The 10,715-nt window shown below is 37.8% G+C and overlaps 1 protein-coding gene across 1 annotated transcript; it reads right to left on the bottom strand.

The window, feature by feature from the left end:
* Positions 1-8,711: 8,711 nt before the first annotated feature.
* On the bottom strand, positions 8,712-9,650 carry LOC122221225 (olfactory receptor 4F3/4F16/4F29-like). The gene has a single exon (XM_042940538.1). The coding sequence runs from the start codon at positions 9,648-9,650 to the stop codon at positions 8,712-8,714; it is 939 nt and encodes a 312-aa protein (XP_042796472.1).
* Positions 9,651-10,715: the final 1,065 nt, after the last annotated feature.

The following is a 10,715-nucleotide window of genomic DNA, read 5'->3' as shown; positions in this document are numbered from 1 at the left end:
TTCCCTATTTTTCTCTATATCTCCAGTGCCTTGTATACTCTCTGGTGCTTAGCCAGTTTAAGTATATGTTGAATTGAGCAAAACTAAACCATTAGGGATAAAATTAGACAAAAGCTGAAATATTAACCTCTCTTTCAGTGTCTCACCAAAGGCCATTCATGTCCATGACCCACAAACTCCCTTTTAAGTATCTATGAAGACAGATAGCATATGCTGTATGCAATGAGCCTGTAATCAGCCTATAAACATGATCCTTAAGCCCTAGAGTAGTCTGAAACAGAACAATCCTAAACAATGTAATCGTCTACTTAATTTAGCTAGGAAGAAAGTGTATGTTAGTTAATAAGATAGTAATTTTTCTTATAAGCAAATGATACTTCCAGGCTTTTTCTATGCTCTACATTTATATTTACCCATGTAAATACATAGGCTCTAGTTCATTTCTTTTCAGTGTTTTATATCTATTTCAGGGTATTGATCAAAGTCCAGACAGGAAGAGATGTCACATTAAAATTGATGGTTGAAGCGAGTTGACTACAGGATTCTATACAAGGCAGAGTTAGAAGAACCAACACTGTAAAGGCACCCAGGGCTGGCAAGAGCAGTGAGCTCTTATCATCCCTGGGGCTACAGAAGATAGGAAAGAAATGGTTTCTAAGACTACAACTAAAATCTGTAGCTGGAGAAGAGGGTGACCCAAAAGCAGCTGTGAAAATAACTGCTTCTGTCACTTACCACAGGCTGTTGAGACATCCTGTAGTTCAGCAGTGTTATCGTTCAAAGGAGTGGTGCCCCAACCAGCATGGTAACTGCACCACAGCAGGTCATACCACTCCTCTAGCAGTGATGGAGCTTGTAGGTAGACTGACAAGTTCCATATGTATGTGAGTTTAGTATTACACTTCATTTGCTCTAACATGTGTTCCCGGGTTAAGATGCAGTGTTGTATAGATATAGTAATAATAAGGCATGCTATAAATCTGCAAATGACTAGGCTGTCAGACATGTTGAGAATGTATCACTCAAGAGTTTGATCAGAGAAGTGGAACCACTATGAGTGATTTAAAATAAGGGATTTCTTGGGGTGCCTGGGTGGTTCAGTCGCATAAGTGTCTGACTCTTGATTTCAGCTCAGGTCATGATATCAGAGTTAATGGGATCAAACCCTACATGGGGCTCTGCACTGACAGCACAGAGCCTGCTTGGGACTCTCATTCTATCTCTCTCTACCCTTCCCCCACTCATGCTCTTTCTTTCTCTCTGTCTCTCAAAAATACAATAGGGGATTTTCTATGGGGATTAGACATTTATGCAATGTGAAAACTGCTAAGCAGTCTTAATTTACTGTTAAGGGAAATTTGTTGCCACTGAATGTCATGCTGGGCCTGAAGCCGGCAGAAACAGCAGTCTGAAAGGGAAAATGAACAGGATGTGAGGAATATCAAGGACAAACTTGAACCCTGTCTCTCACTGTTTCCAATTTTGATGATGCAGGTGACCTGAATAAACTGATGCCCTTCATTATAAAGATTCATTTTCATATGGCCCAGGACTTGGAGAAACTGAAGATGGAGATCCAGTAGGAGCTAAAGGAGCCACAGGCCTAGGTTATTGTCCCACACTAGCAAGGTAAGCCAGCAACATGTGTGAGCTATAATGTTACTCACCCTATACCGTCCTTTAGACCAAAGATGTCTACTTTCCACTTTCCAAATCTCAAAGTTTTCTTGTGGTGAACTCTAACACGGAAACATACCTGGAAGGGAATTCTGGAAACACAGTTCTGCTTTAGCTAGGTTGACAGAGTATGAAGCCATGACAACAGACTAATAAGTCAAATCCATTGTGAAATATGTATCTATTCCTGCTAGGATAAATCACTGCGTCCACGATAAAAAGAAATCCAATGTATTCAGTGTGCCACCAGGCAACTAGCTAATCCCCCCAAGGAATGGTGCCAAATTGATATCAGCCATTGGCAGGTTGGGACCCAACAATGGTAGTAAGATAGATCGCTTTGTTGAAGGGAGGTCCGTGGAAGTGAATCCATGCATAGCCTCCATTTCTGTTACCATAACCATTTTGCACATGAGCCCAGTGAGCAGCCACTGGAGTGGTTAGAGGCAGAGGCTAGCTGAAATCCACTGGATGGGTATCTAATCCAACTAATAATTAAGAGTCTTCACTAAAATGGATATCCTCTACTGGCTTTTATGTGAAAGTGTCTTCATTACGTATAGGCTTTAATTAACCAAATCTAGCAGTCCATTTACAACACTCCAGGTATGTCAATACATTAATATCTGAATACTAAGAGAGTACATCTATAAATAAACTCTACCTGATTTTGTCTCACATTTTGTCTTTTTCAGCCTAATAATCTTAGAATTCACTCACGTACATGTTCCCCAGACTTTTGCCAATATTGGCAAGATCCTACCATTCTTTTAGTGCAAAACTATATATTATCAGAACAGTCCTTGTATTTGTCTCTCAGAATATTTTGGAACCTAACTCTTGTAATGGTCTTAGACACAACAGTTCCAGGTAAAGCCAAAAATTTATTTTTATTCAAGGAAATACTGTTCACTCAATCTTCAATGAAGATATTTCTCTTTGAGGAAAAAGGGTAAGGAGTTGGGAAATCAAGTGACTGTGAAATTTCAAGTGACTGTGACATTTGCTTGTATATGGATTATAGCTTTGCCTTTCACTTAACTTCATTTCATTCAAGCACAAGTGATAATTTGAGTAAATATGTAATTGATAAACTGAGTAAATATATCTTCCTTGTCTGGGGGTATATGTCACATATGATCAAAATCCGATAGGGGAGGCTGGGTAGCTCAGTTGGTTAAGTATCTGACTTTAGCTCAGGTCATGATCCGTGATTTCATGTGTCGGGCCCCATGTTAGGCTCTGTGCTGACATCTCGGTTTCTGTTTCTGACTCTGTTTCTCCCTCTCTCTGCCCCTCCCCTGCTCGCTCTCTCTCTCTCTCTGTCTTTCTCTCTCAAAAATAAACATTAAAAAAAATTTAATAAAAAAGTCCCATATCCCCCTGACAAGATATACAGGTAGTCCTCTATGTGAGCCAACCATTCCCCATATCCCACTGTGAGAGGCTGTTTCCTGGGACTTCTCTTTATACAGCTACTTGTATTAGGGTTCCACCAAGAAAAAATGTCTCACTCAAATGGAATAAATGGGGAAAATATAATGTACAAGGGAGTCAGCAGTATTAAAGAAAACTAGCAAAAAATGTTAAAGTATCCAGGACTTGTAACTCTAGGATGCCATTGCTATCCCTAAAGCTGATAGGCAATGGGCGGGAACACTACCATAAACCAGAGAAAGAGCTATAGCAATAGAATAAGGCCACCAACAAGAGCTGAGAGCTTTGGTGAAGGAATGCAGTAATTGTCGACACAAAGTTCAGAAGGGAGGAAACTGAGGGAAACCCTGGTTTCACTCTTCATGTCCTCCACATCCTGGCAGTAGCCTCCATTAGCTATTAGCATCCTGGCAATAGCCTCCATTAGCAGAAGCCAAAGGGCACGGCCACTGGTTAATGCAGTCCCTAAAGTTCAGTTTTACAGGGCACAGAGCAGAGTTGACAGAATGAAAATTAGATATGCAAAGACAATTAGAGAATAGCTATCACACAGTTTAACATTTTCACATATGTGAACATCTGGGTTTTACCAAATGTTTGTTTTTACAAAGTAATAACAAATATTGTTATGTATGTTCTTATATATGTGTCCAAGTGGTTCCAAAGGATAAGTAATGAGAAATGGAGTTTCAAGGAAATATTTTATGCACAGTTTCACTTTTAATATATACTGTTGGGTTCCTTGACCACGTGGAAGTCCTAAGACCACAACTATTTAATTGATGAACAGAAAGAATATGTTCAGATATTTAGTAATATGAGAGACTTATCAATTAGGAAAAGGATAAATTATATTAACAATGCACAGAGTTTATTGATGCCATCCTTTCTGCTGGGTTGGTGGACTCATGACCCATAAGGAGTGGAAATACCAGATCAGAGAAGCATTGGGTGTTATCATTATAGGGCTTGGATCCTTTATGAACCCAGAAAAATGTACCAACATCTTAGCCAATAAGCCTACATTCTAACTTCCCTATCACTTGGACCTTGTTTCCAGATTTTAAGACTGGAATCTTTGTGCCACAAAGCTGGGGAAATTCCTACATATGTCCCACACCACATATGGGCTTTCAGCCTAGAGAATCTATTTAATTTGAATTTCCCTAATTAATAATGAAGTTCAGTATTATTGATAATGTTACTTTATTTTAAACTTTTAAAATATTTTAAAATGTAAACTGCTTCTATGTCTTGTATATCAAATACTTACATCAGTTAGGGTCTCACCAGGAGAAAATTCCATATTAAAATGGAGTAAATGAAGAAAATTTAACTTAAAAATGTTTTGTAAATAAGAGGTAATCTGACTCTAGCTTTTTCCCTCGGGTTTGTCTCTTAAAAGAGCTGAAGTGGTCACAGTGCCTCAGCTCATATATATAACACCGGCACAAATCAGAATCATGGAACTGATGAAATCAAGACCTTAAGGATCATTGACAGTGGATGCAGTCTGTCAGAAATGGATTCTATCAAAACCTGATTGGAACCAGTTTACCCCCTTGTGGTTCCCTCATTAGTAACTTCTATAAATAATTGACACACATCACTTTATATGAGTTATGTTTTTAACTTTTTAAAAATTGTACTTTGACCACTCTCAAGGTTCCATTAAGACATCCAAGTGGACTCACTTTCTGGAACCAATAAAGTGGTTCCCAAGGAATGCTCCCCATGGGATGTTTAAGCCAGGTATATCTCTTCTTGATTTGTATAATGAATCCCAACCAGCACTGAAACATTACCTTCACTGACACTCTGATCTTTGTTTTGCTTTTCTGCTTTGGTAGTTTTTATTTGTTTATTGTTGTTTCTTGGCCAAATTTGGTTCCAATCCTTGTTTGTAGAGGGTTGATAGATTATTTTTCGTTGGTTACAACAGAGAATGGGAATTTAGTTTCATGATCTGATCATCTGGTAATCTCTACTGGGATAGTAAGGACCTATTCTCTACCAGATGAGAGATGAAAGATAAAATTTGGTTTGTTAGTTGGCTTTTTTTAAAAAATTTGTTTATCTCCATTTTTTTTCAATCTGTTAGTCTTGTTTCCATTGGATGTAGAATTTTTCTCATTTCCAGTAGAAATAGAAAAAAAGTTCCATTAGATATATAGTATGAGATTTTGTGTATCAACTTATGCTTTTAATTTTTTAGTAAACCTGAGCCTTGATCAATAGCTGAAATTATAGAACTGACCCAGTAGTTTTATATGTGACTATGTTTCTGTAATTGAGGAGCCTTTTCCTCTCATTTTATGATTGTGAAATATTTTTCTACTTGAAGGATATGTTAATAAGTTAAATATAAATGCCTTCTAAAAGAGTTATGTTAGTATTGCTTGTGGAGATTAATAAGTGGTGTCTTAAGTCTACTATTCCCCAAATCCCAAAAAGATAAAGACAGCTGAATTTCTACTTTTCTACTGTTTCATATATGCCATGTTTTTCAGAGAAAAATTCTCATAGAAATTATGACTCTGAACACTTTTTTGTATCTCAGACCATTTTTATATGAGAATCCAAATACAAATAATCAAAATAAATTTTTGAACACATACTGGTTTGATAAGATGCTTTTTAAATAGCTGTGGTCTTTTGTGATTTTATCAGAATGAAGCATAAAGGAAGCATTTAAAATTATTGGAAATGTAAAATCAGTTGTTCAGTCATTTGGGAATACAGTTTTATAATGAGTCTACTGAAATATAATTTCTTTTTTTTTTAATTTTTTTAACGTTTATTTACTTTTGAGACAGAGAGAGAGAGAGAGAGAGCATGAACAGGGGAGGGTCAGAGAAAGAGGGAGACACAGAATCTGAAACAGGCTCCAGGCTCTGAGCTGTCAGCACAGAGCCCAACGCGGGGCTCGAACCCACGGACCGCGAGATCATGACCTGAGCCGAAGTCGGGCGCTCAACCGACGGAGCCACCCAGGCGCCCCTGAAATATAATTTCTAAGATCCTTAGTTGTTTTAAGATTTTGGTTTAGTGTTAGTAAAGTAATTAGTGGGTATTCATTGGGTAATTTTTAAATGAGATTGAGTATTAAAACATTTGTCATGGGGTGTGTGTGTGTGTGTGTGTGTGTGTGTGTGTTGCTTTACTTATACCTTTATAAGGGTATATCTTTGGATCATGTTAGTAAATGTGTTCATTTTTACTACCCTAAGAATAATGTTTATTACCTTTAACAATGTGTAACTGGATGCTTAGGACAATAGGAGATTAGATTTTGAGCATTCCTGAGCCTTAGTAGTCTACTAACATAATAATAATATATGACAGAGAATTGTCAGTTACCCACAAGTTAACAGACTCATCTCATTGATCAAATTTTAGTCAGGCTCCTCAGAGCACTCTTCTCCATTAGGCTTCAACCTGGAGTCCATCCTTGCTGGGCTTGCACAGGCCAATTATAACTAGAATCCTGGTAAGTTAGTTTAGAGAAAACTCCTCACCTTTGATAGCTAGTCAAATTTCTAAACCCCTACTCTCAATATCTTATCACTCTGGCTTGCCTCTAGCAAGAATCCTGTTAGGTCAGTTTAACAAGAAGTCTCCCTATGCTTAATATCTCCTCTTAGTAATTTCTGTCCACCAACCACCCCTCCACATCTGTTCTTCGGCTATAAATCCCCACTTGTTCTAATTGTTTTGGAAGGTGAGTCTGGTTCTATACTGAGGTCTCTTTTCCCCTATTTTAAATGTTCCTTGTTAAAACCAGTTTTTCCCACTTAAACTACTGTCAGGCTCTGGGTTTTTTTTAGTAGAATACTGTGAAACCAAAGTTAATTAAAGTCATAAAATAGATGATTAAGACTGTATGAGAAGTATGGGATGTCTGGATGGCTCAGTTGGATAAGCATCTGACTCTTGATTTTGGCTCAGGACATGATCTCATGATTCATAAGAATGAACCTCACATCAGGCTCTGCACTGACAACGCGAAGCCTGCTTGCAATTCTCTGTCTCTCTGTCTCTCTGTCTCTGTCTCTCTCTCTCTCTCTCTCTCTCTGCCCCTACCCTGCTTGCACACATGCTCTCCCTCAAAATAAGTAAACATTTTTTAAAAGACTTGTATGAGAAGTAATCATAGCCAAAAAATATGGTTGATTTGCAAGGTAATAGGATCTGGTTTTGTTTATCCAATGGGGGAAATGGATAAATTTATTCTAAGATAGAATGTCTGGTTATTCCAGAATCTGAAAGAGGAAGACACAACCCAATGTAGATTAAAAAAAAAAAAAAACCGTAGAAGATTCAGGAAGTAAATTCTATTTGCCTTGGTTTCATATATTTTTTAAATAATGAGACTGAAAATAAACAATGATATATGTTAATATTTTGGCAACTTGCAAAGCTCAGCTTTAAATAGTTTGTTTTTTAAAACAGGAATGCTTTATGACCAAGTACTATATTGAAACATGGCTGGACTTGGTTTCTCTCTGTTACATGGACCTGATAAATTTCTTTTGGCATATTCATTCTACTCTTGACTAAAGGCAGTAAATGTTATTCTTTACCTTCTGTGTAATCTTCCAATTTAGCAGAGATCCTTTAGCTCATAATAATAACTTTTTGTGTCTTGTCTTTTGGGTTTTTTTCAAGTTTTTATTAAAATTCTAGTTAGTTAACATGAATGGTAAAATTTGTTTTAGGAGTAGGATTTAGTGATTCATCACTTACATATAACACCAAGTGCTCAACATGACAAGGGTCCTCATTGATACCCATCACCCATTTAGCGCATTCCCCACCCACTTTCCTCCATCAACTCTCAGTTTGTTTTCTAAAGTTAAGAGTCTCTTATGGTTTCCTTCCTTCTCTCCTTTTTTGTTCTTTCCCCTATATTCATGTGTTTTATTTCTTAAATTCCATGAATGAGTGAAATCATATGGTATTAGTCTTTCTCTGATTTTTGTTTCTTACATTGACTTTATATGCTCCATCATTTTTAAAAACATAGTTGCCAATAAAAGAGCTTAAATTCTTTCTACTGTTTATTTTAAATACATTTTTGTTCTGATTAATAAGTGGCTATGCTATAACCATTCTCATTCTCAGAACCTCTACTACCTATCCCGCTATTGTGGGTTGTTTTGTGTCCACCAAATATGTAAGTTGAAAGCCTAACCACCAATACCTGTGCATGTGACTGTGTTTGGAAATAGTCCCTGCAGATATAGTTAAGATGAAGTCATACTAAATTAAGGTGGATTGGGAAATAACTCCCCCTGTTGTGAAGGCCTTAAGGAAGTATGCCTCCTTATATTTCTAAAAATTACTTCATATAAATCTTATTCCTTAGGAATTTAGATTTGAGATTACTATAATCATTGTTTTAAAAATACTTCCTGTGTAACTATCTCTTTTTCAAAAGTAAATGTCCCTCCCTCCTGAGTGAAAGAGAAAAATAGACTCAGTACCAGTGTGTATAATCAAAGCAAGGTAAGACAAACAAGAGCTTCTCACTGAGTTTGACCATCAGTAATGGACATCAGTAATCAACAAGGGCTCTTCACAACAGCAGACATTCCTTAAGAGATCTTCCTGTAATTCACTAGCTGTCTGCATACTCTCCTCATTGCCACCTGCATTTCTTGGTTCCTGAATGTATAGATGACCGGATTTAGGAAAGGAGTGAGAATAGCATCAAAGATGGCCAGAAACTTATCCAGGTGTATGGAGGGAGATGGCCATGTATAAAAAAAAATCAAAGGACCAAAGAACAAGAATACCACAGTGATGTGAGCTGACAGTGTGGACAGAGCCCTGGATGAACCAGCTGAAGAGTGTTTCTGAACAGTGAGAATGATGATGATATAGGAAATGATCAGTATGAGGAAGGAGCCAACAGAGATGAATCCACTATTGGCTGTGACCATAAACTCTAGTCGGCCGGTGTCCGTGCAGGCAAGTTTGATGAACCGAGGAAGGTCACAGTAAAAGCTGTCCAACACATTAGGACCACAGAAGGGTAAGTTTACCACAAACGCCAGTTGAACCATGGAGTGGATGAGGCCAGTCATCCAGGCAGCCACTAAAAAGAAGAGGCACATTCTTGGGCTCATGATGGTCAGATAGTGGAGAGGCTTACATATGGCAACATATCTGTCAAAGGCCATGGCGATGAGCAGCACCATCTCCACACCACCAATGACGTGGATAAAGAAGATCTGGGCGATGCAGCCACCAAAGGAGATGACTTTACGTTTTCTGAAAAGATCATAAATCATCTTGGGAGAAGTGACAGAAGAAACTCCCAGGTCAATGAAGGAGAGGTTGGCCAGCAGAAAGTACATGGGGGAGTGTAAGTGAGGGTCAGAGGTCACAGTGAGCATAATGAGGGAGTTTCCCATCACGCTTGCCACATAAAACGTGGAGGAGAACACCAAGAGGAGAAGTTGGATCTCCCAGGAATCGGTGAGTCCCAGGAACACAAACTCTGACACCACAGAGTGATTCACTCCATCCATTGGCGTTGTTGGCACAGCTACCTGAAGAAGGACAATAGGAGAAAATGTAAATGATGATAATTATGTTAATATATTAGGAGAGATGGCCACAATTATGAAAGCCTGTTTCTACTTTAGCATTAGAACTGACCTAATATGCTCATGGCCTCTCGAATGTGATTACCCAGAAAAATCAGTGGCTGTCGTGTGGAGCTGCTCTCTACCACCAAGTTGTCTCTGCATTTGATACCCTCTGCTTCCTCCCAGGGTTGGTGCTGCAATTACTCATGAGCTATAAGATAGTCAACATGAGCCAAAGCTTTTGATTTTGGGTCCCAAACTAATACAATCTGGCCCCAGTCACACAGAACTAATCACTATTGCAATCCCTTCCAAGTCTGTAAAACTTCATGTGACACACAGACCCTCCTTCTCTTCCATCCCAGTCCCCACCTCTGGGAACATACTCATCTTTAATATTACTGAAATGTTAACCACATCCACAGAATCTTGCTTTATTAGTAGTAGCACTTAGTTTACTGTCACTTGTTTATAGTAAACTGAGAACAATCCTAATTCACCCATTCAACTATGAGCTTCTTGAAAGAAGGAATTATGACTTATTCATAGTTGGACTTCCTGAAGCAGTGGAAAATGTCTGCAGAGTGGGGCTGGTCTATGAACTGTATGTTATCAATTAATATCATATACCAAAATTTCTGAGTATTTAGAAATTTCTCTAGATATTTGATATTAGAGTGATACCCAGTTTTCTAATTGTGTATTTTATAAAAGTGTTAGTCCATTAAAGAAAAAAATTGAGGGGAGCCTGGCTGGTACATTCAGAGGAGCATGTGATTCTTGATCTCATGACCCTGAGATTATTGGGTGTAGAGATTACTTAAATAAATATTTTTTATAGAAAAAAAGATAAAAGCTTAAACTTCAGCACAAGTAATTCAAGCAACACTGCCTTAGTATACTTTATACTTGATGTGAAAAGCTTAAAACTATGAAATGAATCATAATGTCGTGGAAATAATTTTATGAAATCTCTAAAAAACTAATCACATTATAGTATAATTA

The sequence above is a fragment of the Panthera leo genome, chromosome B3, assembly GCF_018350215.1.
Source record: "Panthera leo isolate Ple1 chromosome B3, P.leo_Ple1_pat1.1, whole genome shotgun sequence".
Lineage (NCBI taxonomy): Eukaryota > Metazoa > Chordata > Mammalia > Carnivora > Felidae > Panthera > Panthera leo.
Note: the sequence above shows the minus strand (reverse complement) of the source record. Positions and strands in the feature narration are given on the sequence as shown.

What these genes read in the sequence shown, in the direction of transcription:
- LOC122221225 (XM_042940538.1), bottom strand. Translation starts at nt 9,650, where the DNA reads ATGGATGGAGTGAATCACTCTGTGGTGTCAGAGTTTGTGTTCCTGGGA.